The sequence below is a fragment of the Catharus ustulatus genome, chromosome 1 (genome assembly GCF_009819885.2).
Source record: "Catharus ustulatus isolate bCatUst1 chromosome 1, bCatUst1.pri.v2, whole genome shotgun sequence".
In the NCBI taxonomy this organism is placed as follows: domain Eukaryota; kingdom Metazoa; phylum Chordata; class Aves; order Passeriformes; family Turdidae; genus Catharus; species Catharus ustulatus.
In genome coordinates this window covers 73,551,146-73,577,778 of record NC_046221.1, presented here as the reverse complement: position 1 = coordinate 73,577,778, position 26,633 = coordinate 73,551,146, and the positions used below count along the sequence as shown (strand labels likewise).

The 26,633-nt window shown below is 45.7% G+C and overlaps 1 protein-coding gene across 1 annotated transcript in view; it reads right to left on the bottom strand.

The window, feature by feature from the left end:
* The window catches only part of BCL2 (BCL2 apoptosis regulator), a 95,448-nt gene extending 73,916 nt beyond the window's left edge, over window positions 1-21,532 (bottom strand). Inside the window, exon 1 of the mRNA XM_033066939.2 lies at window positions 19,703-21,532. Coding sequence (XP_032922830.1) covers window positions 19,703-20,287 — 585 coding nt within the window. The 5' untranslated portion in view covers window positions 20,288-21,532. The remainder of the gene's footprint in view (window positions 1-19,702) is intronic.
* Window positions 21,533-26,633: the final 5,101 nt, after the last annotated feature.

The window sequence follows — 26,633 nt, the reverse complement described above, 5'->3', positions numbered from 1 at the left end:
ATATGTATAGGGTTGCATTTCAATCAAAGCAATGCTAATTATGTACTTAAAGAAGCTTTTCTTAATGGCCAGGCAGCAATGAAAAAGAATGTATTCATCCATCTATGCAATGTGGTCTCTGTCCTTGAAAATCAGAGGCTTCGTAGTTGCATGAGGAGGATGTGGGATGCCTTTCCTTTTGTCCACTTCTCCTGGTTCCTGTACTCTAAAAGGTCCTACAGCTCTACAGCTCTGGTGGTAATTTCGCCAACCAGTTTTATTGAGCCTCTCCTCCAAACTCCCACATAGCAGAAGTATCCAGCTTGCATCCGCATCTTGTATGTTAGCATGGAGGAGAGCTACTGCTACACCCACAGCTGTTTTCCGTGAATCTGAAGAACACAATCAGCTTAAATGTTTCTTTGAAGATAGACCATCCTTTTCCTGTGGCCTAATTTAGACTCAACATTAAAAGCATATAAAGCTAAAACTGGAAAATCAGTCATAATTAAACTTGTAAAATATAGAATCTATTTTTCATGAAACAATCTCAAATTCTACTTTTTTTCACCCTCATTCAGACAGTTTCCTACTTCAAATGGAAAACATTATAGCAGTGACCTACTCAGTTATGAACTCCAGCATTTCTGATCTGTAGCAAGTAGGACACCACCCGGGGGTGAAAAAAGATGGCTTTGAATCTGGCTCAAATTGTACCAAGGTCAAGTGAGAGCCTGCTGGGACTAGGATGATGCCCACAAGGACTGCAGATCTTCTGAGACCAGAGCATGAGTGCAGAAGAGTACAGAGGCAATAGCAGGAGGACAATAACCATTGGCTTTTTGATGAAAACAAGCAGCTGTTGGGGTAAGCTGCTAAATAAAGCTGTTTACCACCAGTGAGTAAGCAGTTTGTGGGCATGCTTGGTAGAGGAAGCATCATAGTGGCAACATGCACAATTTTGAAACATGCAACATCTTTGAGGCAGCAGGAGAAACCAAAGTTGTGATGCACTCAATAACTTGTTTGGTTCAGAGCACAGGGCCCAGCTGATTATACCACCTCCACGCAAAGGTCAGTGCGCAAGAAGCTCCCAAAATGCCACAAGACAAGAAGTCTTAATGGGTCCTTGAAAACCTGGGAGCTGTGCTCTCCATTTTCAGCACCATCTCCTGGTATCCTACCTAGCATAGCATCAAACTGGTTATTTGCCTGCAGGTCACGGCTGGCTGCCACTTGCCCATTCCTCCAGGACAAACATGGACCCCACTAGGTCCAGGGTCCCTCTGTCACTAACAATAGGGTGGATACATCCCAATGACACTGCTGGAACTGACCAAACTCCCTCCTATGCTGAGACATCTAAAGCTTAGACTTGAACCATTTTATGCGATACCAGGGCCCTGGATAAAAGGTATTCTGGCTCAAGAAATGAGATGATGTATTCCCATGACCAAGGTGTTCCTGACCATAGGTGTGACATTGACCCATAAATACTCTTGGCTCTGCTGCCCGGAGTGCTATCTGACAAGTGCTATCTCTCTTCCTCTTCACACCTTTATCACCTTTGGGCCTTCAGTCACATCTAAGTGGCATCATCACACTTGAGTGCCTTGGTTGCCACTGCTCCACTCATTCTAGAGTGGCTTCAGGAGGGCAAGAGTCAAGTGTAAGGCACAGCAGCACCCCCAAGGATGGTGCCCATGCTAATCACATGCAAACAGACTGGACTTGTATGGGGGAAGCGCAGACCAGCCCAGCTGAACTTCCCCCAGTTGGAAAGGTTTGTGTCTCACCATGCAAGCTCTGAGCAGCTCTCAGGAAAACATCCCCCAGCAAATACTACAAGTGCAGGTCACAGCTGTCCAGGCTGCTTCTGGAAAGCAAAGCAGTTGAAGGAAATACTCCCATTAATAGAAAGAGGCTTTCTGGGGCCACATGGACAGTTCTGGAGACCAGAGTCAGTACAATGCACAGGCTGTCATCTCTGCTTCAGTGTCCCTATGCTCTGTTGTTTCATTGATTTAGCTAATGTTGGGAAAGTGCTGACAGGGATTTCAAAGGGAAGTTTCTGGTCTAAACACATTGTTGAATCCAGGCCCTTGGTAGTTGTTTTGTTGCACAAGAGAAAGGAGGGAAAACATTGAATAAAAAACCCACTGCAAGCACTTTTCCCAGGGCACAGGGAAATCAGCCCAAGGGCTGAAGCCTGGCCAGTCCTGTGCCCTGCCACCCCACTCACCAACTCCTCCACCTCCTTCACACCACCCCACCACTCTCACCGCACCTGCACCAGCCCAGCACCCAGCTCCAAAGTGGGGACATTTCCCAGGGATGGTTGCTGGGTTACTTTGTAGGGCACAGTCTGAAAAGAAAATGAAAATTACTGCTGGCAAAAGTAATTCCAACTGGGATTTTTCAGCCTGTTTTGGAAAGACACAGTACATGTAAAGACCAAAAGAAAAAAATCATCTTTCTTATCTCGCTGCTTAAGAAAGCACCTTTGAAGAACCAGAACAAACAAAATTTACCCAAAAGGGGAATAAAGGAGGACACAAATAAAGATGATAACTACTGACATTCTACTTCAAGCCAAACTTTTAGATCTGAACATGGAATTTAAATATACCATACATAATCCTGGGAGAAGTGAATTTCAACTTCTGTTACCCACAGGTTTTTTTTTCCTGTTTGGTTCAGTCATTTAAAGGAACAACTTTCCCCTTGAACTCTAATCATTTTTGAATGAATTATTAAACAGCCTGACTTTACAAGCAGATTTCCTTTTATATACAACAGCGCACAAATAAAAGAGGAAACTGATTAACCAGGGAACATGACAGTATTCACTTGACAGCATACTTTGTAAAAATCAAATTGGGCATGTGTGGTGCATGTGCGCTCGACTGCTGGCAAGGAGGGGTGGTTTCTTTTTCCAATCTTCCTTCTCATTTAGAATAACTGTGTGCTGTTCTGGCACTTTTAATTTTAACATATACAGCTAATTATGATTATTTTTAAAGCTGGCAGTGCCTCTTTAAAGAGATAAAATATTTTAGCTTACAATTATATTTATTTCTATAGCTTTGTTTTGAAGTAATGGAGCTTAAGTTGCACTCCTGAATGGCTTGCATTTCTTCTAAAAAAATACTAATAACTGCAGAATATTTAACTTATTCCTTCTCTTTGCTAACAGACTCTGTATATTATATCCATAATAAAAACCAAGAGGTGCTGCCAGCTCTCTTTTGAAAACTCATGGCAATAGGAAGTCTATGTTCTGCAGCTTCATGTACTTACTCTTGATTTATAAAAGGCTCTTTTTGAAGTCAATTATAAGCATGCAGTACCTTGAAGGGGCTAAATTGGAGTAAAATAGCTAAATATGACTAATTTCTGTGAGAAAGCAACCACTTTTATAACAGCAAGGATGTAGCATAAATGGGAAGAGTTTTTGCCTATCTCCACATTTTAAAGTAAAGCTGCTGTCAGAGTGGGTGGGCACATGGGACCAACCACGGTTTCATGTCTGCTTACACCGAGGCTCATTGATGACCAAGGAGCCACAACCATCCACTCCCCTATACTGTTCATTGTGGCATTTCTCACCTGTGTTACCTTTGCAACAAAGACTTTGCCTTCCAAGAACAATTTAATCTAAAATGTAACAGGCAGAGTTCCCTTAGATCTGTGCTTCCTCTCTAACACATTTTTTTTTTCATATCCTTTCTGTCAATTTCTGCAGAGGGCACACACATCCAGTAACTTACATGTTTGTCTTTTAGCTTCCCACATGAGTTCCATTAAAAAGAAAAGAGCTTAAAAAAAAAATTTATGAGCAGCATGAACATACCAGCCAGCTTGCTTTCAGAAAATTACAAATCTATGCAAGAACATGATGACAAGATGATTTCGAATGAAAATAACACCAGCCTAATCCAAGCCTGGGAAATCATTCCTCTGAAATTATGTTCACAAAACACTAAGACTGGGGGGTTTTTGGGTGCAAATTGGACTGTGAATCTCAAACTACATGGTTACTCAGAGCAACCTTGGTTACATCTGTAAAACTCTCCTGCATTCAGAGGACCAGCACGAGCCTGCCCAACACCAAGTGCCAGCTGAGGCTCCCTGGGAGAAGCGTCGTGATGCCGATGCCTTGCCCTGACCCTCGGCACTGCAGTGAGCTGTGCCCCCAGTGAGGAGGGGACCTGTTGCCAAGAGCTACACCTGACACCGAGCAGCCAGATCACATACCCTGTTACCGGCACGGAGCAGAGGACACGGATCCTCTCCGGTGCGCGATCCTGAAACTGCGACTGACGCGGATGTCCAAGGACTGCTTGCCAAGATACTGACTGCTGCACTGGGCCCTGGGGTCATACATCAAATGTTCACATGCACTGACAGATGTTTATGTTGGTCATCCTGATTTAACTCCCATTACATCATTTACCAAGCTACTGATGTTATCATAAACGATTAAACAAGCCGGCAAAGGGGACTCGAATACAAAGTTGATTCTCTCGTGGTATGAGGGCATTACCGCTCCAGACTGTGTCTTCCTCTTAAATCAAATTGAACAACTGTACAGATTCTTTAATTCATTTGAATTCTGTATGGAAAAGTGCTCTTTTTTTCCAGAAGACTGATGTCATTCATCATTAGACCATCACAGGATGAATGAAAGGTATTTAAAGGTAAATTGGGGGGTGGGGGGTCAGACTTGGAATCACAAATTATTAGTGTAAAACTAAAAACAGTTTTGCATTTTAATTAAGGAGCTGCTCAGGCTGGGATTCATTTAAACTACCTTAGTTCTTCAAAGTCTGCTGCATTATTTAGTGCTTCCAGTCACTTCTGGTTTGTGTCTGGACTATTTTAACATACTGAAAATAACTGAAAGTTCTGAGGGAGCAAAATTAATAAGCAGAGGAAGTCCTCAGTCTAGTGTGTACGTAACATGCTTGCTGCCTTCCACTGAAATACAGTATTATCAAATACAAGGGGTTGAATTTAAACTCCATGACCGCCTCCCTGCTCGCTTGGTTGTCATTAAGTGTGGGGAGGGAATAGGAAACACTTCACACATCTTGTTTTCCGCTTCTAATATATTTTTGAGTTTTCTAGTGCACGCTTTGCTTGAATGTGTAATCACTGTGGAATGGCTACTATACTCTTGCTTCACTGCATAATACTTTCCCTTCCTCCTTCTGTAGGATTCCTCATGAAAATAGGCACTTTGTGTTTTTGGCCCTAAGGACAGAACATAATGTACTGTCTCTAGGAAAAAATTAAAAAAAGAAAAAGTCATTAAAACATTTTCCACTACTTAAAAAAAACCTCGACACATGAAGAACTACTGTATTTCTGTTACACACATGACCTCATAGATAGATGTGTGCATCCCTACACACAAATGCATTCAATTTTCAATTTAGCTATTTATAGAACTCTATAATTTTTCCTGGCTCAAGTTTTAGTAAGCCTTCCCTGATGGGGTTCGGTTCACACGGTTTTGCAGCTCTTCATTTTGCTTCAAGCTCAATATCCATGGAACACCCCTCCCTGACCCTGCCTCCTCCTAGAACACCATTTAATGTTTTGCTAATTAAATCGGCCCTTTGCTTTACTGAACTCACCACAAAACACAGCAGGTTTTTTCTTTCCTAAGGAGCTGTGTGTGTCCTGACAATTTTTCTTGCAATCTCCTAGCAGCAAAGCTCAGGGATCCAGTTGTTTCTGTCTACAACCACCCTTTTCTTGCTGATGTGACATGTAATGCACACCTAGGAGGTCTTGGCAGAGAGGCACATAAAGGTCTCCCAATCATGCTTCTGCTCCCTTAAGTAGGAATGATGGAGGTTTGGGCAATGTTTGAGAATCATGGAACCTTTGACCAAGCTGGCACAAGAGCAGAAGTTCTGGAATACAAGCATCCATATGACGCTGCTTCACTTAGCTTGCTCCACTTTCAGTGAGATGAGCAAAAAAGAATGAAGTGTTCAGAGACCTCAAGGCAGGGAGAACCTTTTCTTCCCTGTCTTCAGTCCCCTCATACTTCAGCAAACCTTCCTGTCTCAAGGCAGGGATGTCCCTAGCTGATTTAGGATAGATGGATCTGATGGTACTTTCATCTCTTCCCATCCTCCATCCTCTTTCCAGCTCACCAGGTGGGAAGGTAAGGCTGAACTGCACTGCAGCCCAGCAGTTGCATGAATACCCACTGAGAGCTAAAAGCCCATTTATGTAACTTCCAGCTAAGCTCTGCTTTCTTTTGGCAAGAAAAGCCATCCTGCCATGTCAAGGTGCAGTGCTGGGAAGCACAACAGCAACAAGAGGGAATTGCCCCCCTCTCCCCACTCTCCAAAGCTCAGCTTACTTGGGCCAGGGACATACAGTCTGCATAAAGGACAGAGAAGGTAGTGCTCAGAAAATAAAAAGTCATTAAAGTGAAAACCCATGAGGCAGATAACAGTTTGCTGCCAGACTTCTCAAAATTTAAGTGTTGATTGTTCAGAATTTATGTCTAGATTTTTCTTAAGAATGCAATTTCCTGGCATATGGTACAAGTTGCTCTAGACCTGCATGTCAGCACAGCAGGCATCCTGTTGCAAAGGTTATTATGGAACTATTGAATGTTTTCATGCCAAATTTGTCCAAATTAAGCTGAGGGGAATGGAAATACTTTCCCTGGATAGGTGGTGGTTGCATTAGGTGGGTTTGTTTATAAGGAGAATAAAAGTTACAGCTAAATATAAAAGCAGATATATCATAATATTGTCTGAGAAGTTGAATAACATGTCATTCAGCCTGTGTGCTGTGGAAAGAACACGAAGGTCAAGTCTAAAATAAGATCAGTGACTGTTTGACAATAGAAACATGTAGGAGGTAGAGCAGGAGAATTTTCCACATTTTTTCAAATGGCATTTTTCTTTCAAAAAATATCCTTCTCTACCTTGCAATGGGTCTGATGCAAAAAACCGGTTGAACTTAGTGCAAAACAGACTGCTGAATTCAGTGTGGTTTTGATCAGTCTCCTGGCAAACCTGTATTAGTAATTTGTGCCAACTGTTTACTTTTTGCATTATGCTCAGTTGGGAAAATGAAAGAAGGTTGCTCTGTTGCATTTGTGTTTTCAGAGAGTTTCACTTTCTGCTTGAACCCTCTCATTCTGCTTCCCTGGAAGTGAGAGACTTCAGCAAGTCTATTGCTACCTTTTAAAGGTAAGCACACCTGAAATCACAGCATCATGGAGTGCACAGAATCTTTGCCAAGGTCAAAAAGAGAGAGAAAGGGAAAAAAAGCCCAGCCAAACTACTACATGGAAGTATTTAATAAAATCTAATGCATTCCTTTTTTATTTTGTTCACCCACCAAAATGTAGGGTGAAGACATGATGTCAAGGTCTTGCCATTTGCCAAAGTGCCACTGAGGTGGGGATTTCAGCCTCTGCCCTGTAGCAGGCATAGCCATCGTTCAGCAAGTCTTGTAGGTGAAAAGGAACTTGCAATCCCAGTCTTGACATAGACAACTCATTCCCTCAACTTTTACTTCAGTCAGTGATGTCAGACCTACTTTGTTTTGTCCCCTACATTCACTTTCAAATATAGTTACAACCACTTCCCTGTAAAATGTGTTACAAAAGTAGTCTTGCCCTAATCCCCCTGCCAACAGTTCCAATGCCAAAATCCCATGACTTTAAATCAAAGGCAAGAGACAGAACCCAGTCCAAGGCTAAGGCCTGAAGGCAGCTGCCCTTCCTTTCCCTTTGAGCTGTGGTACACAGTCCATGTAGTTTCCAAAGCCAATGCTGAAAGATTCATTGCCAACGTGTACCTCCATGGGAGGACTCTCAGGGATCCTGGAGGAAGGGACTGGCAGAGGAAAGAAATGTGGGGGTAGAGCATCCTCTCCTCAGCTCCCCCAACCTGTCCCCCTGTTCCTCTGGAGACTCTGCACCAAAGCTCAGGGTGGCAAGGTCCCTGTGCAGGGGAGGACTCGTCCCCTCTGAGGAACCTTCAGTGAGACTGCAGGAGAGATGAAGGAAAGAGCCAGTGCCTTGCAGCACATCAGGCCTTGCCAGGGGGGCAGAAGAAGCCCCAGGCACAGGCTGGCCAGAGCCCAGTGTTGGCAGGGAGCTGCAGGGACAGGTCCTGCTTGGGTGTGTGCTCACCAGCCCCCTTCCACTTGACCTCCAAACCCTGGGGTAGACACGGCCAAAATTAGTATCACACTGAGGGCTGGCACCCGGTGGCTTTGACCCTAACGATCCCACTGGGAATGCAGGATTGTTCTGGCTCTATTAACAATAATTTGCATGTTGTCTAATGACCCTGGGAGGAAAAAAAATAAAATTAAAAAGGGTGGCAGGCCCTGAGGGAACAGAAGAGGAAATGGGACTGCTGCCATTTTCTTCTGAGAACTGGCAAAGTAAGAAGGCTGACTTTCTTAAGGAGCCAGAGGTAAAACCATTCATTGCAAAATTATTTAATCTCTAACTCAATCATTCAGCCTTCATTGCTTCAAGGCAAGGTTTTGAGAACCGAATTTAACTATTCTGAAGAGCTCCTGTCAAACCAGCCTGGTGGGGACCTTGATCATAGGGAACTGATTTTAGCAGGACTCCGGGTCTCTCCCAAGGCATTGGTGACAGTGACCTTTCAGGATGAGGAGCTGCTCTCAGCAGAAAGCTCTGAAGTACAGAGACAAGGGACATCTGCACACAGCTCTTCCCCATCAAACCTGGAGCTCTACATATGAAGAGCAGTCAGTAACACTGAGCTGCCACAGTTCCAGTCATTATTTCTTTTGCTGAGAGGAGTTTCTTTAGGGATCAAAGTCTCCTGAAAACCAAACAAGCTGCCTATCCATCCCTTCCAAAAGAACAGGTAGTTTATTCCATCTGTCAGCAACTGCAAACCAAACAGCTCCTCTCCCACTGTCAGTTTTTGCTCTAGGCCAGTTATTAAAGTTAAACAGTTGCGTTTGCAAGAATGATCTATTGTGTCTGCAGGGGGAAAGAGAAGGGACTAGAGAGAGGGAAAAAAATGCAAGCAAGTATTCTGAAACAAACCATAGGCCAGTTTACACAGCCTAACAGTGTGCCAGTGCTGCCTCTTCCTTTGGTCCACTGAACTCCCACAGAAGTCCCAGCCTGCAGGATGTACTACCATGTCACAAGCATCCTTCTCACGGTGTTGGGGAAAATACTTTTTTTTGTAAAATAAATACACTATTCCCTTGTGAAACAATCCACTTCAATAGGTATGAAAAAAGGTACAAAGGTATGCCTTGGCAGGTTTCCCCACCACCTGTGCCACCCAGACTGAGAGCAGAGTGGAAAGACCCCCCTCTCATGCTCCCAGAGCACCAGGGAGCTCCCCAGCTTTCCCCTGAGGCTGAGGAACAGCTTTGCTGGCCAAGCTGAGCAGGACCAATTTCTCGAAAACTGCTGTGGTCCTGGTGGGACACTACCACCCCTGTCCCATACAGGCACAATCAGAAGGATGTGTGTGGCATCCTGGGCTCCCTTTACAGTGAGGAAGCCTGGGGAGGCTGAAGAGCACTCACAAGGAAAAGCCCGAGGCAGCCTCGCTCCGGTTTTCCAGCACTGCACAGCTGTGCTCAACCATCGGCTCTGTACAACACTTTACTGATCCCTCTCTGGGTCTGTCCCCATGCTCACTGCTGTGTGAGGCTAGACACCACCCGTTCTAGCACCTACACTGAAAGAAAAAAAGCTATTGACTCCAAACGGGAAAGGATTCCACACACTCAGCCCAGAGCCAAATACGCGGATTTTCTACTGCAGGGATTTTTTGCAGACAGCCGTGAGCTACTGCAGAGGCCTGAAGAGACTCCAGGCCGGCTCATTTACTTGCAGCCTTGATTGCCACCTGACATTTCAAGAGATTGGTTTATTTTCTCCCTTGTCAGGGTGCCCTGCTGTGGCACTCCAGCCCCGTGAGGAGCAAAGCCTTTCCCTCAGCCAAGCTCCACAGCAGTGCTGCTAATTACTGCAGGTCTGGGAAACAGAGAAAGGAACAGGTCAAGCTGGAACCTGGAAATAACACAGGCATTAGGATTCCTTCTCAGTTATATTCGGGACCTTGTGCATCCAGCAGCAGACTGAGGATTAGATATTTGGAAAGTGTGTCTTAATGTGATGTGCCAGATCACTTCAGGAGAGGGGCTTTGGATATGTCTGACTTGAACAAAAATTTGCAGATACTTGGAGCACAATGTAGAATTTGCTTCAGTTATTGACAAGGGAGTCGTTACTTCAGTTTTTTTTGGTGTCTTTTATCAACTTAAGCTGTGAGTTCATTCTTGAGAAATCCAACAGGTTTTATCTCTCTACAGCACTGATCACCTTATTCTGCTAATGGAAATGCCAACTCATGTATCTTTTCTAGTATATCTAGTGTACTTTTCTTTGATTTATTTCTAACTCTTTTTTTCTCTATTAAAAATAAGAGATTAGAAACAGGATCCTCTACGACATTTTATAATACATAGTCTGAACATGTGAACAATATTCTTAAGAAAGGAGCTCAATCCTTTAGAGACAAAGCCTGCAATGGTATTCCATCACAAAAACAGGCTGCAGGACAGTCCCATAGATTTCACTGCCCTGTTGCCTGTGGTCTTATCCTATATTTCTAGTGATTCGTGCAAGTCTCTCCAAGGCACGCCACAAGAATTATGTCTCCTAAGCCTTAGTTCAGCAAGATAGTTAAGAGTAACTTCAAGCTCATAGTTAAGCCAAAAGGTTTGGTTGTTACTCACTTAAAAAAAAAAAAAAAAGTTTAAAATAGCTTTTGCTGCTTGCATCTGAACATTTAATGAAGCTTATGAATGGAAACATAAGAATACAAGTGTGTAAAGATACTTCCTACAGATGCATATAATATACCTGTACTACTCCTTCACTGAAATACCACAGACACCTTTTATATACAGTGGGAACAGAAAAGGAAAGACAAATTCCTTCTTGAAACACCCAATGAACTGTGCTGATATTTAAAGGAAAACACAGATACTGTCACTTGCCATTTCTCACTGTTCACCCTTCCCCTACATAAAAACTAGAAATCAACACCTGAAACTGATCTTTTTAATCTGCTTCCATCAAAAGCATTGCTAAACACATCCAAACAGTGGAGCTGAAAAGCTTTAAGCCTAATTTCTATTTAACTTTATTTTCTTTGTTTTATCTTCTCTCCGCTCAAATCTCACCCAAGATAGTTTCACAATCTGACTCACTTTGCTCTTTCCCAGGGTAGCAAGCTCCAGCAATGACAAAATGTTACAGATTTTAGCTTTATTCTAAGCTTCAAATTACTAAAGTGGACATTTTGTTCAAAATTGTACTTCATATCACTCCTTTTTTTTTAAATTATAGACCATCAGCCCAATTCATGATAGCACGACGAGCAACAACCGATTTCCCATACCTTGTGTGCAGTACAGCAAGAATACCTATTTCACATATGGGTTAACTGAAAAAGAGAGATATTAGTGATTTGCCCCATTTCCTATCTTGTGCTCAGTGCAAGAAGAGGAAGTTAAGTTTTGACTCTTACTTTCTCAAACTACTGTGCAATGGCCTCTTTCAGTCACTACGCAGGGTAAAATGACGCCTTTTCTTTTTGATTGTATCTGACCCACACTCTTAAATTACTCACTGAAATACCCCAAAACCCACTGAGCTGACTTTTCAATCAACAAAATAGAATCATTATTTTAATGCTTCCTACATTAAATAGCAATAAAATTATGTATGCACTGAAGGACGCAGATTATTTCTTGCAACTAACTCAAAATCATAGAATCACAGAATCATTTAGGTTGGAAAAGACCTCTAAGATCATCCATTGAGTCAAACCGCCAACCCAGCTCCTGGTTCTTTTTGCAGAACTTCGCAGAACTTCGATGACAAATACAAGGAGGATGGCTTGCGACTTTAAGTGAGAAGTGGCAATGTGTAAGAGAGCTCCAGTCAGCAGGAGTAAATTCTGTGATGTGGGTGCTCTTAGAAACACATCAAGTGCATTTATAATTACCTTAACAAAACACATGCAGGAGTAAGTTTTCCCTGGATGGATGAGACAGCAGTGCATCCATCCCAGTATTCTCAGACACCGACAAACGCCAGGTGCTCTGGGGGAGAAGCCATGGAATTGATAATTTTGAAATAGCTCCACCCTCAGCACCTGGTGATCTGAGTTCAGCAGCTGATGCTAAATTTACCCCAAGGTGTATGACTGCCCTTTCAAGCAATTTGACTCAAACAGAAACATAGATGTTTTCCTTACTCTTATAAATAAATACCTAAACCTTTCCTGAATGCGACTCAGTGATTCCACTCACAGCTTTCCCATGAAAACTAATTCCAAAAGTTAATAATGTGTTGCAAAAAAGGCTGGTTTTCTCTATTAGCTGAAAACTTGTGGCTTTTTCATTTGATCTTATTTTTCTGGCCACATATACAAAGTAAACACAACTACAATTGTCCAATTAAGTGCCTCTTCCTGTTCCTATTGAAGTCAGTGGCAACACTTTCTAACATCAGATTTGTTTTCTTACTCATTAACTGTAAAATCCAGAAACTGGCAAGGAACTTTCCAGCAAGGGGAAATTTTGCAACATCTATCAATATACAATAATTATGACAGCAAACTAACATTAAGATAAAATAAAATAAAATAAATTCCAGACTTTCAGATGAATTTGGAAAAGTTATCTGGTTTCATAGTCTTTTGGGAACCAAAAGGAAAAGAAAAAGGCAAAAAAAAGCCATCAGATTGTTAATGAGACCGAAAGCCAGAGTAAAATAAAAATCCCTCAAATCTGTCATCAACATTCATGTTTGCCAAGAAGGCTTGGATGTTATCCTGCTAGGGAAGAGAGGATTTATGGCATTGCACACCTTCATCCATCCTATTATTATATATGAAATGGAAAATAAAACAGGCTGGTACTGCCCTTAGAAATAATCAGTATTTTGCTGCCACTGAGTAACAAATGTTGTTATTATTATTACTAAATCAGCAGGAGGGCAGCCACGAGGTGCTCATAAATAAATTATTTTTTAAAAACCAACAAACCAAACAGGGCTGGGCTCCACCCTCCCAAGGGTGTGAAGGAAAATAAAATAGGGATGGAGGTGGGCAGGGCAAGGCCAGACCTGGCACACACAGCTCCTGATGGCCGGGTGGTAGCGCCCAGCACCCTGCCCAGCACCCAGTGCCAGCAGCAGGGATGGAAGGGCGTAGTCAGGAAGCTGAGGTCTGCTGGTCCACCTTGGAGCAGAAAGCAAAAACAGGCAAAGAACCAGAATGTCTCACCATAACCCTCATCACCAAAAGGGATGGAAATGAATCAGCAAGAAGTAAAAATCCTCTTTGCTGAAAGGACAGTAATTATTCAATCAGATTTTTCGAACTGTTTTTTAGCTCCATGACTTCCCAGGCTGCTGACCCAGTTTGGGGCTACCCAGACCTCAGGTCAGAAGCTGGTGGCCACTGCCTTACCAGAGCCCTGGGGCAGGACTGTGATGCTAAAAGGCTTTGGGCGAAAGGGCTGCAAGATGGGAGACAAGGACACAGCAGGATTGCTGGCATTTGGCACCAGCAAGCAGAGAGCCACGACTTCAGCCACCAACCCAGCATCTCTGTGGTGATGGCAGAGCACAAGGCTGGCTTTGCGTGCGCCAGGCGCAAACCACCACACGAGACCAAAACCACAGCAGAGGTTTCAGAGCAGCACCTGAGCGCCACTCCCGTTTCTACATCCACCTCCCTCCACCATGCCAGGTCCAACCTGCTGAGAGATGGCCCTCTCATCAAGGACACCTGTATTGAGCACAAGGGCTTAATGTTTGCTGGCGATGCAGTACAAAGTTCCAAGTACTGCCTTAGGAAGCCCAGGCCCTGGGATCTGGCCTCTGGGAAAATGCTTCTGCTCCACGAGCAATTTCACACATCATTGCATAGGTCTTGTGATTCTCCTGCTAGAGCCGCGCTTTGCCATCGGAGGAACACTTGTGCGCAGGCAGAAAAATTCAACTGGATTTTCTTCATGGATTACCGACTCTGAATTTCAAGCTACATACTCACAAAACTAAGCTCCTTACTGTCCAGCAGAGCTAACACAGCAGCTCGGGAGATGCCTGTGTTAGTGCAGGCACAGAACAAACTTCTTTCTCAATATTGAAAGTAAAGTAAAACTTTTTAATAGGATTGCTGTTTGAAGTTTACAGTTCTTTGCAAGATCAAGGCAAATGACATCATCGCCACAAGTGAGACCCCTGGTTCTGAAATTTTAAAGGTCACAGTCAATACATTTTTTTGTTTGGTTTTTTTTAGAAAAAAAACAGACTTCTGAGAAAATATGCAGCCTACTTTTTTTGCAAGTTATAGAGAAAGCTATTATAAATGAAAGGGAATAGAGAACCGCAATCATTTTCTCTTTCTGCCCCAGCTCTTCTCCTCCTTGCTTTGGCATAGATTCTCTACAGAATGCATTTCTTGCTCTTCAGCAACAGCAAAAAGAAAAATATTTTGATAATATTTTAAGAATACGATTATAAACCCACAAAGCCACAAAAACTGGCAAAGGACCTAGAAGGTGCAGCATTTGAAACTGCCAATTCACTTATTTAACTGAGTGGATTTCAGATAGTTTCCTTTTACCAGTCAAACAGTGACTTGGGGTTAGCCCCACTGGGGATTGAGTCGTTAGAAGGCCGCACATCGCCGCTAAAGAAAGTCAAAGCGCCTCAGCTCCAGGCTCTCCTTGGCAAAGCACATGGCATCCCTCTCCAAGCTAGGTGGAGTCCTGTGCTGAAAGAGCAAGAGGTTTTTGCTTGGGACTTGCACAAGAAGCAGCATGTTGTGCAGGTGGGTCCCTGGCAGAGCAGCCCAAATCCAGAGTCCAAAGGGGATAGGATTTTGGTCAGTGCCCCACACACAAGGTCTGGAAGGGTCCTGTGTCACCCTGATCCATGATCTCTAGCTCTGTCCTGGAGACAGATGCATCTGCCATCCCTCACCTTCATGACACAGCCACCAACCACTGCAGGGCACAGCAATCCTCCAAGCTTCCTTTCCAAGGCGTGCCACCAAGCAAAGAAAATTAATGATTTACTAGGCAAAAAATAAAAGAGGAAGCTCAGTGATTAGGACAGTCATCTCAGGAGAAAGGAAACCCGGGGTCTCGTTGCTCATCTAAGAAGCATTTTTTCATTTGGCTGTGGACAGCCACCTGTGAAAACACATCAGACTGCAGGAATTAGACACCCTAATTCTTCCTCCTCCACCAAATGAAATCTCACTACCGCAGAATTAGAAAGAGGCCTGTTGCCAGAGGGGAAGACACCTGAGCAAAATCAGCAGCCATCTGGAAGGTGAAACCTCCTGAGATGTTGGAGATGTGATATGCCACTGCCAGGCTGGAGAGAGTCTCATTGCCAAAGCTCAGGAGAGGCCAAAACTAAGGAGCCACCAGGAAAAGTAGAGGCTTCTCCTCAGATGCATTTGCAGGTGAGGATGGCACCTAAGTGACAACAGTTGGGTGAGAGGGTGCCTGTCAGCTTCAGGACAAGGAGGTTCTTGGGAATGATGTCCCACACAGCCCCGAAGTGCCTCCCTTCTCCCACGGCAGAAGCAGCCCCTGACTAGCTTGGGTGAGGAACAGTGAGAAGCCGGGGACTTCCGTCACCGCCCTGGCTAGGCAGGCACTTGGAGGATGCAAGTGCTTGTGTTCCACCTAAGATCCACTTCAGACATCTAAATCCTTCCCTGTATGTGGCCTTAACTCTCGAGCAGAATATAAAGAACCATAATAAAGGAACAGAATCAAATGAAAACACATGGCCATTGCATTCCTTATTCAAATGTAAATATAGTAACTTAAAATTAAGTGTTCCTGGCTAAATTTTTTCTCTACTTCTCTCACCTGGGTTCCTTTGCATACTTTACATCATGTGTATGTAAATAGGACAGTGCATGTGTCTCCTTCTGTAGTGCTCATGCTCTTGTTTTTTTCTGGAACAGCTTGGGGAGAAAGCCGTATGTTGGACTAGAAGTGCCCAGAGCTAAGCATGGTTCCCATGTGTGTTAGATTGTATGCCCAAAGAGGGAACCCATCACTGCAAGACAAACACAGTTGTTTCTCCCACACCGACTGCATCCCGTCAGTGTTCCCCATGTCAATGTCAAAAAAGTTGCCAAGTGTGACAGGCCACTGCCAAGCCAGTCCTTCTGCAGCTCTGGAAATCAAAATGAAGCCATTAAGTTTTTAATCAGAAAACATACATTATACCAAGTACCACAAAATTGCAGAGATGAGCTAGTTCTCCTCTTTTTTCTTTAATACAATTAAGATGCTATCAGGCCAAAGTACAATATTGCGGTATCCTGGCCAAAGTGAAAATCTTTGAAAGAGGCATTTATTTGCCACCAGAACCACAAGCTAATAATGCAGATTACGTGCAGTCCCCATCTGTTGCTTTTTCTAAGTTTTGAACAAACCCATGAGGCTGTGTATTGTAAGGGCATTAACAACCCCAGACACCATTATCAGCGATGTCTAGTGCCTAAAATTTATACTCCACCAGCTATATCCCCCTGCCAGCCTGCCCTTCGATATGCTTTCCTTCTTTGTTTCCTTGCAATATAAAGAATTCACATCCTGAAAACACACTGCCATCTTATAGAATGGATTCAGACCAGACAGACAAATAAGAAAAACACATCAACCAAATTTCAGACCTGAGTGTAAGACACAGGCCCACCCATTCATGAGACACAAGGCCCAATTTGCCTGCTGTGTAAAACATACTCTCATGACTAGCTGTGACGCTCTCTTCTCTGGCACTGCGCAGACTGTAATAAACTTACCACTCCACAAAACACCAGGGACCCAAAATATAAAGGAGGAGAAGGCTACAGCAGCCAGGGCTCCTGCCTGTTGTAGCACCCTGCAAGACAGGGAGATCTTGCAAGTGGCTGTGCTGAAGTCCTACCAAGCATGACCACACACAAGGCCACTTTGGAAGAGCCCTTTATGAATGAGGTTCATACGTGGAGCATGGTGCAAGAGGCAAGTTGAAGACTGAGCGCATATTATTAAAGCATCCTGACTGATCCTGAAATCTAGGAAAGGAAACAAAAAAAAAAGGTAAACCCACTGCGCCACACCCTCCTTGATTTCTTCTGCCTGAAGAGAGGATCCCAAAAGCTGCTTTTGCAACTCCATGTTAGTCTTTTGTTCTTTGTAACCAGCTAGAAGGTTTTGCCTGTGTTTAATGCTAGGGCTCAAAGGTACCAGTCATGTACCAGAGAAACAGGCAAAAGCCACCTTCAGGTAGTGTTTTGCACATCTTCCATGCGTACATTACAAATAACAAGCAACAGTAAATGGCATCACATGCATCCAAATTCTGGAGCTTTTGTTGATAGGAAACCTCAATAAACAATTACATGGCTATTGATATGAGGCATCCTTTCCTTTTAAAGTCAGTCATTGTTTACAGTCCGAGTTTCTTGTACTTCTAATTGTCGAGCAACAGCTCCAGCACTCGCCTCCTCTGGCCAATCACGCCTGGTAACACCTGTCTTTTCACAGTCTCAGTTTTATTCATTATTTATGTTTCTCTTTACACAATACACCCACAGGACAATACATCTCCAGCATGCTTACAATTTGATCCAAAGCTCACTGGAGTCAACAGAATGACTTCACTGGCTCTGGAGCGAACCGAGGGCCCCAGCTCCGCAGACGGGCTTCCAGCCTGAGGAGGGACTTACGCACAAGTTAGGCATCCCAGCCCAGAAGTGCAGTCACAAAATCCCTAACCCTTTAGCTGCTCGTCTCTGAACGAGCCAAGGTCTCCAAAAGCCTGAACCATTCACAGGTTTTTTTTTTGGTCCAGTAATCTGTTTTGTCAAAAAAGACCCCCACAACACTAACAAACCCTCTGTAGTGATCCATGAACCTGGGGGTCAGGGGATAGACCTCCCTCTTCCAAGTGTGGTCCCAACAACCAAGTGCTGGAGTCGTTCTGTGTGTATGTGTGTGTATACATAAGTGTGTGCCTGTGTATGTGTGTGTACTTGTATATAATACACAGACACACACGCACACACACACACATTTTTTTGCTCCCCCTTCTGGCCCCATGAATCTTGAATTTTTTTTTCTTCTTGATGGAAGCAAAGGAGAACAATCCTGCCTCCAGTATGACTTGTCGCCAGGGATCAGCAGCACTCCTTTGGGAGGTGCACAATGTGGATTCCTGCTGAGAAAAGGGTCCCAAAGCCTTGCTCCCTCTGTTATAGTAGCAGGAGATGTCCTCTGCATCCCTGGACACGAAACCCCTTTAGTCGGGCGGGTTCAGAAGCAGGGAAGGCAACACCTTCATTTTTTAACAGAGATGGTCAATGCAGGCTGCATATTATTGAGCCTAACACTGATTTACCAAGAGACCCAGTGCTAACAAACACCAGGCTTGAAAAACATGCTAACTGGGAAACATACATGTAATTTATATTCTTTTACACACACCTCTTAAAGGTGTGCTGTGTAATTGAGTCAGTTTTCTGTATTTCACAGGAGACTGAACCTGAAATTGCCAGTGTCCTACCTAGCTGACCTCCATTTCTAGGTGAGTTATGTCAGCTCTCAACCCAGGTTTCTTCTTCAGTATAACTCTTGCCATTTCCTCTATGAAACAGTAATATCATAAGCTTTACACATACAACAGGTTTGGTTTGTGGGAGAGCGACTGGGACCACATTTTGTTCCAGTATATCAACTAATAAAGGAAAAAAGGAAAGGAATACCCTTCTAATTCAATGCAGTTACTTATTCTGGAAAGACAGGGGGAGAGAAAAAGGAAAGGCTTTTGACTGACTACAAGTGAAGAAGCTGTCCATTTTCCATAAGTGGAAATCTTCCTGTTCTAGTTGATGCTGAAGCCTGCCCCAGACAGAGGTGATCTTTACCCCAGAAACACAGAGACCCATCAGATCGCAACAAATAGTCATTTTACAGAACAATCACACAGACACGGCTCCCAGCACCTTTGTTTCATCTTGAGACAAAGATTTTTCACTCTAGACATATCTTTTACCATAAAACCCCACTCCAGTGACAACCACAGCTGCAGACACTGTCACCAATGGCCACCTGCTTGTCGGTAACACCAGGATCCCGTGTTTGTTGCACACAAACTGGTGCATCACCCCTCATGGGTAGGGATACTGCATGCACACACAGGTGGTCCCTGCTGTCCTGACACTGCCTAGGACCTGCTGCAATGTGCCTCTTCTCCCTGGCAGTCGGATGGGCATCTCTGCCACCCCCTCCCACGCCACTGCACTGCCTTGGCCAGGAATCTGCCTTGGTTCTGCCCACAGGCAAGGGCGGACAGAAGTGGAGACCACAGGAAAGTGGAGACCACGGATGAAGACAGTGCCTCGCTCATCCCTTTTGCTCACTAGTTGCTCCCACCTCAAACCACTCCACCGTACCCTGCATCGAGTGAAACTTGACAACTGGCAAAAGGCCTGCACTGCTTCGGCACATCCCAGCGCAGACTCCGCTGGACAAACCTTTCACTTCCACGAGTGCGGTCTCCTGGCACTGCCCAACCCGGGGTCCCACCAGCCATGGGGTGGATCCTGGAGGGGAAGCAAACAGTCGGGAGACTTACCCAGCCTCCGTTGTCCTGGATCCAGTTGTGCAGGTGCCGGTTCAGGTACTCAGTCATCCAGGCAGCGATGCTGTCCACGAGCGGAGACATCTCCCGGTTGACGCTTTCCACACACATCACACCACCGAACTCGAAGAAGGCCACAATTCTGCCCCAGTTAACCCCATCTCGGAAGAGCTCCTCCACCACGGCCACGAAGCGGCTCCTGGCCGTGAAGGGCGTCAGGTGCAGCTGGCCAGACATTTGGGCAAAGTCCCTCTGGTAGCGTCGGGAGAACTCATCCCCCGCCTGGCGCAGGACAAGGTGGACGACCTGGGGTGCGGGGCGCAGCCCCTCGGCCAGGGGCGCGTGGCTAGCAGCAGCCGAGCCGGGGGGCTCGGGGTGCGGAGACACCAGCCCAGTGTGATCAGAGGAAGTCCCAGCAGCAGCAGCAACCGCAGCAGCAGCAGGAGCAGAGAGACCTGGAGGCAGGGGTGCCCTGTCCTCACCGGCAGCCCAGTCGTATCCCCTCTGGGAGAGTTTATAGTGGATGTACTTCAGCACTATCTCCCGGTTATCGTAGCCTCTTCTCCCCGGATGAGCCATAATTCCCAAGAGGAAGCAGCAAGAGGAAGGGAGAGAGGAAGAAGAGGAGCAGGATGAACCCAAAAAAGTAAAGCAGCCAATAGTAATAAAATTAATAACACCAAAAATTATAATCCAGTTATTGTATTGGACACGGTTTCATTCATGCTGGTGTGGGGGTGTTCTCGGGGTCTCGGAGGTACTTTTGTCTTCTCAGTGTTTCCTCCTTGGTTTGAGATGCACGGCATAAATAGGGATTAAAATGCTGTAAATACTTTACTTCCAGGTGCACATTTATTACTTATTATAAATTTACTTTAGGACCATTTCCTCCTCGGTGTTGAAATGCATCTTAAAAAATATTATACCGACTCAAAATCAGGTGCATTTTCCCCTAGGTGCTGGACTACCATGGACACGAAGGAGCGGACGAACACACACTGTAAAAACTGCAACACGATTTGCTAAGCAGCCTTGGATGGACGTTAATCCAATGCACTTTATGCTAGAAACCTCAACACTAGGTTTTGGGTTTTTTTGTTAAGTTACACAAACTAAATTTCCTCTGTAAAGTACTTACTTGGACTATAAATATGTTCCTCTGTCAAGTTTCCTCTAAAAGAAAAATAGCAACAATAAAATCCAAACATCACAAGTCTTCAGAAGCGTTAAGTTCTGGTTGCTTTGATGCTTCAAGTCACCAAGGGGATGGGAAAGGGGTAAAAAAAAATATATTTCTACGATTTCAAATGTTTTTTCCCAGACTCCTGTTTAACAGACATCTCCAAAGATGTGTCAAAGCTCAGAAAATCCCGCCTCGCAGCCCGGGAAGGCGAACAACCCCAAAGAGACGGAAAATCCTGGAGACCAGATGAACCACATTTGAATCCAAGCTCTCGCAGAAGTGCTCTGTTTTTCCCTCCAGTGCAACGTACAGACATATGCATTTACGTAGTTTCATTCAGACACCGATCGCAGAAACCCGGTGCTTCCACACACACGCACGCACACACCAAAAAAATTAAAAAATGTAAAAAAAAATTGTATGTATTTAGAAAATTAATTCTTTTTCACAAGAAAGAGCGGAAAAAAATAATTAAAAAACGAAAATAAAAATAAAGAAGGAAAATTGCTTTTGACTGCTGCCATTTCCCGAGCAGCTTTGTATCGGCGGAGGAAGAGCCCCTGGCGCTGCCGAAGAGGGGCGCGGACGGGGCGTGTGTGCGGTGTGACTGGTGCCGATGGGGACCGCGGCCGCGGCGCCGCTGCCCGCCCGCCCGCCCGCCCGCGCAGCCCCGCGCACCCCGCCGGCCGGGGGCGGCTCCTCCGGGCGCTCCGCGCTGCTGCTGCCGGCGGCGGCGGCTCCGGACGGCGGCGGCGGCTCCGAGCGGCGGCGGGCGCGGGCGGGGAGCTCTCCCGGCGGCGGCGGCGGCGGCGGGGGGAGCGGAGCGGAGCGGAGCGGCGGGGGCGGGGAGAGGCGGGGAGGAGCGGAGCCCGAGGGGGAGGCTCCGGCCCCGTTTGGCGTAGCCGGGCGCGGTGGTTTCCTAGAGCTCCGCCTCACGCTTCATTCAAGAAAAGGGGGAAATGGGGGTGGGGGGGTGTGCTAAAAAAAAAGACAAAAAAAAAAAAAAATCGGCGGCGGCGGGGGGAGGCGATCAGCCCCCCGCGGTCCGGGCCCGCCCTCCATCGCGGCGCGGGCCTGGGGCCGGCGGCGGGGCGGCGGGGGCGGCGCGGAGCGCGGCGGAGCTGCGGGCGCGGAGGGGCGGCCCCGGGGCCGCGGGCGGTGCTGCCGGCCCCCGCCGCCCGTGCGGAGGAAGCGGTGGCGGGGCTGGGGGCTGCCGGCCCTCCGCGGCGGAGCGCGTCCCGCTCCGCGCCTCTGCCACCCCGCGCGGATTCATTTAAATAATTATTCTTTTTAATAAATGAAACGGGGAGAGTAAAAAAAAAAATCGGAGTCCGAATACATCTTTTTAAAAGGCAAAGTGGCCCGCTGCAGGCGCGCAGGGCTCCGTGCATTCTGGCTGGGGGTGTGCGCTGGCCGCAGCCCCTGCGCGGCCGCGGAGCCCGTGCGGAGCCGGTCCCGGCTCCCGGCCGAGCGGGGTCCCGCACACCTGCTCCGCGCAGGCCGCCCGGCCCGCCCGTGCTCAGGCGACGGCACAGGCAGGGAGTTGGGCTTTAGGGCTTTTTGTAGAAACGGAGCTCAGGTTTGTCCCTGCCCCCGGCCTGAAGAAATTTTTTTAGGTTGAAGAGGGGCTTCTGGAGCTGCGTGAAGATGAGGTCAATCTGGAGTTGACCAAAGAAGCAGAATTAGCCTTTAAAGCCGGTTAAACCCACAGAGCGGGGAAATAGCGATGACCCAGCCCCCCTGTCATCCCGAGCAGCGACATTGGGGGTCAGGGATGTGTGATGCTGGGACTGCCCCAGGTGAAATGGGGCACCACACCGAGGAAATCCCAAGCCGAACAGGAGGAGGGCATTCCCGGCACCTTTCTTTGCTCAGTACGGGAGGGGAGAACAGACGTTTGATAAATTCTGCCATTTCTTGTCGATATGAGGATGAGTGGGATGATAATCTCATCTATAAACTACCCCGAACCTAAAAGGAATAAAATGCATAAACAAAGCTGAGACTAGGAGTTCGCTTGGACAGGGGACACTGGGAATGACTGCACCCTGCCCTCCGAGTCTGCTTTTAGAGCTGGTTCCTTCAGGCACGGAGCTGGCACGCGTAGTTCACAGGGTGCTGCTCCTCTGAGGAAATGGCACTGGTGTGAGAAGGGTGAGCAGCTTTCCCTCCAGCAGAAGAAGGGAAAGTGTCCACATCCAAACGAGAAGGATTCCCCTCAACGGAGCTCACCTGTGCCCTCGGTGATCCAGGGATTTGTTTCGAGGGCGCACCGAGAAATTGTTTTCTGATGTGTACGAAACAGCGCCTTTCAGGGTGTTTAAGCCCTCTGGCGTCTGTATTTTAGGGGAGCATGGGGAGGCACCGGGCACCATACCTAATGCCAGCATCCTCCCCTCTCTCCCTCTCTTCCTGTCTCCATCTCCCCCTCCCTGCTCTCCTCTCCGGCGGGCGGCTGTTGCCACCCAGTGGCCACCGCTCGCCCCGGGCTCGGGGCTCGGCCGCGGCAGCCGGGACTCCCCTTCCGTCCCTGCGGGAGCGAGGAGCTCGCTCGCCTCGTACCCGCCCGGGAAGCGGAGGGAGCGCGGCGGTGCCCTCTTGTCTGTCTCGTGTGCACTCCCGCCTGCCGATGTGTGAAACGGGGTTGGCTGAGCGTGGCTGAGTTCTCGGGGTTCACAGGGGTAGAGATTGCAGGACAGCAAGCGAAACGAGTTCAGGAAGGATTGATGATACTCTGCGCAATCGTGCACTAAGGGCTGTGCCTCACCAGGGCGTGTGTGTAACTCACAGCATGGTTTAATGCTGGACCACAAACTCATTTCATCCACATTTCATATGAAAGACTCCCAAAAGTAAGGTGCTTGTGATGAGCTGAGGGATGGCTTCTGATGGCAGAAATACAGACAAGGGATCTGTCAACCAAGTGACATCATCACCTTTATATTCTTTCACCGAAAGGGAACAAAGAAAAAGAGGTCTCTCAACACTGAAAGTAACCGGACATTTCCATGTAACCATTTCCATGGTTTAAATGGAACAAGTGATACAGGAAATCAGAATGGCCATAACCAACCTGGAGCTCACTCAGTCTGTCACTGTGCTGGTGATTGAATCTAATGCAGTTGGTACTGCAACTGAAAATACATCAGAGATGTTGAGTAACACAGAAACCCTGTCTGGGTAAGCTGCACGATGACTTTCTAGCAAGATCAGTTTTAAAGCCCAAAGAGTAAATCACTGTGGGATAGATGGAAAAGATGCATATAAAACCAATGGGATTTTGTAAGGAGGAATTGAAAATATCACTGTTTTTGCTTATGGTATTTAAAGGTATTTTTCATGTAGAAATGCAAGTGAGGCCAGCTAAATGAACAGAATGTAATGAGGACACAATCAGAAAATAAGAGTTTCACAATTTGTAACTGATTGTTGATGGAAACGGGTACAGCAAAATTTTATGAGATACTCTGTTTGAAGTGATTTAGTGATGATGCTTTTTCCTCACCAGCTCTACATTCAGCACTTTGCTATAGGAATGATAGCTCCCAGCATTTTTTAAAATTTAATAGGAAAATAGTGGTCACAGTTCACCAGAAAGGTTGCTAACACTCAGAACAGCTGAGACTGTACCAAAAATATGAAAAACACAAGGGAAAACCCTGGGAAATGTTTGCTTTAAGCAAAGTTATTAGCGTTAAGTCATGGGAAACAAAAACTGTGCCTTGAAGAATGACAAATTGGGACTCTGTAAAAAAGCAAAACTAAATTATGTACATTTAAAGCTTTGTTCTTAACATTAAACGTTAAAAGCATTGCATCTGGCCTTCGCAGCTCTAATTGAAGGGAGCGGCATCTTAAAAGCAATTATCATGCTACCTGAATGGGTGATAAACATCTATTACAGTGTCACGAGTTTGCATCACAGCACTGCTTCTCGCCTTGCTTGTTTGTCTGAGCTCAGCAGGATAAAACAACAGTTTAAAAGACATCCAAAACAAAGGCAATATGGTTTTGGAGGCAGGCGGAAGAAATGGCAAGAGAAGCTCAGGCTTTATTAAGGAACATGCAATCAGTGCACAAAGCCAGCTAAGAAATCATTATGGGACTTCTAGGTAGCAGAATAAGATGCTGACTACTCAAGATCTGATGCTGCAAATCCTTCCACACACATTTACCTTTATGTGAGTCAGCCCACCAAAGTTAATGAGACTTATAAGAAGAATTATCTGTGTGAAGAATTGGAACTTGATTAGGAACACAAGCAGCAGCTCACCTGCAGAAAGCTCTTTTCACACTTAAGAAAGGTGAAAGCATTGTGATCAGGCATCAGTCAGGTCTAGCAGCATGAGGGAAAGATTATTTTCTTGAGATGGCTTTTTTATCCATGCTCGGGCAACTGACCAGACAGGATCCTGGAAAGCCTGCTCCTTCTTCAGTGGCTTCTCAGATGCCCACTGCACAGCAGATGTATTATTAACAAATGATGTAGAAAAGTTTGTAATGCCTGGCAACTCTAAACTTCCCAACAACCTGAAAGCAGACACCTTTTCCCTGTACCTTTGTGCTAACATCAGTAGGCTTTCAGCAGCAATCCTGGTTCCTGGTGACCTGCCCACCCTTTTATTTCTTTGGCTCACAAGCAGGGAAGTTGGAGAGAAGCAAATGATTGTTTAAAGCCCTGCCTGAGCAGGCATGAAACAAGCAGGATGTGTGTTTGCACTCACAGTGAGCAAGGACACTGCCACTTTTATTTTTCTGAAAATCTGCAGATGTTTTCTATTCTGGAAAAAAAATTAAAACCACCATCACTACCAACCAAAAAAACCAACAACAGTAAACTAAATTTGAGTAACCTGAAAGAAGCATTTAGAGCACTATAGGCAAATACAACTATGATATCTGAAGAGGTCCATTGCCTTACAGTGTTGAAGCACAGCTTAAATACTGGTTTCACTGAAAAAGTCCACTAAGACTGTGCCCACAGGTGGGGAATTTGCACATATGCAAATTAGCAAGCCACTCCTCACACAGCCAATGGCTCTGTAAATGCTTTTTGGTGCCATGTCCAGTGAGGCATTTGTCTGTGCCACCCACTTTGGCTGTGCTTCCCTCAGTTCCAGGCATTCAGTGCTGCTCCCTCCCATGCCAGCATTCATTTACTCTGCATGCCTTTGTTCCTGCAAGAGCTTTCTAACTTACCCTGAGTAAAACTAACCACCAACCACATGACCTTTCATGTTTGTTTCTGTCCATGAGACCACAATACCCACGGATCTATGGTATCTCTGCCAAGCTGGATGAAATGCCTTGAAAGCGATATTCTTGTAGAGACTTGCACGGATGCACATAATTCTCTGCTATCGGGTGCATGCCACCATTTATTGCTCAAGCTCTTTTACCTGGTTTGCTCAACGTGTGGCCCAACATTGCTGCCTAGGAAGCAGCTGTCTGTCATATGGAACACTTTAAAAAAACAGTTTTCTGCATGTAAAAAGTATAGGAAAAAATCCATGAAACCTGGATGCATATTTTCCTCATTCTTAACCAGGATGGTGGCAGGTTAACCTGAACAAACTTACTCGCTTCTTCAGAGTGCATTCCTAAAATGGGAGATTGCCTTTCATCCTGCCAGTGTTGCAAATGCTACAGGTGTGGAGTGGATCCTTTTTGGCTGGAAGCGCTTACAGAGCAGATAATGCTACTGTAAAACACTTAAAGCACGCCCAACCTGCAATTATGGTT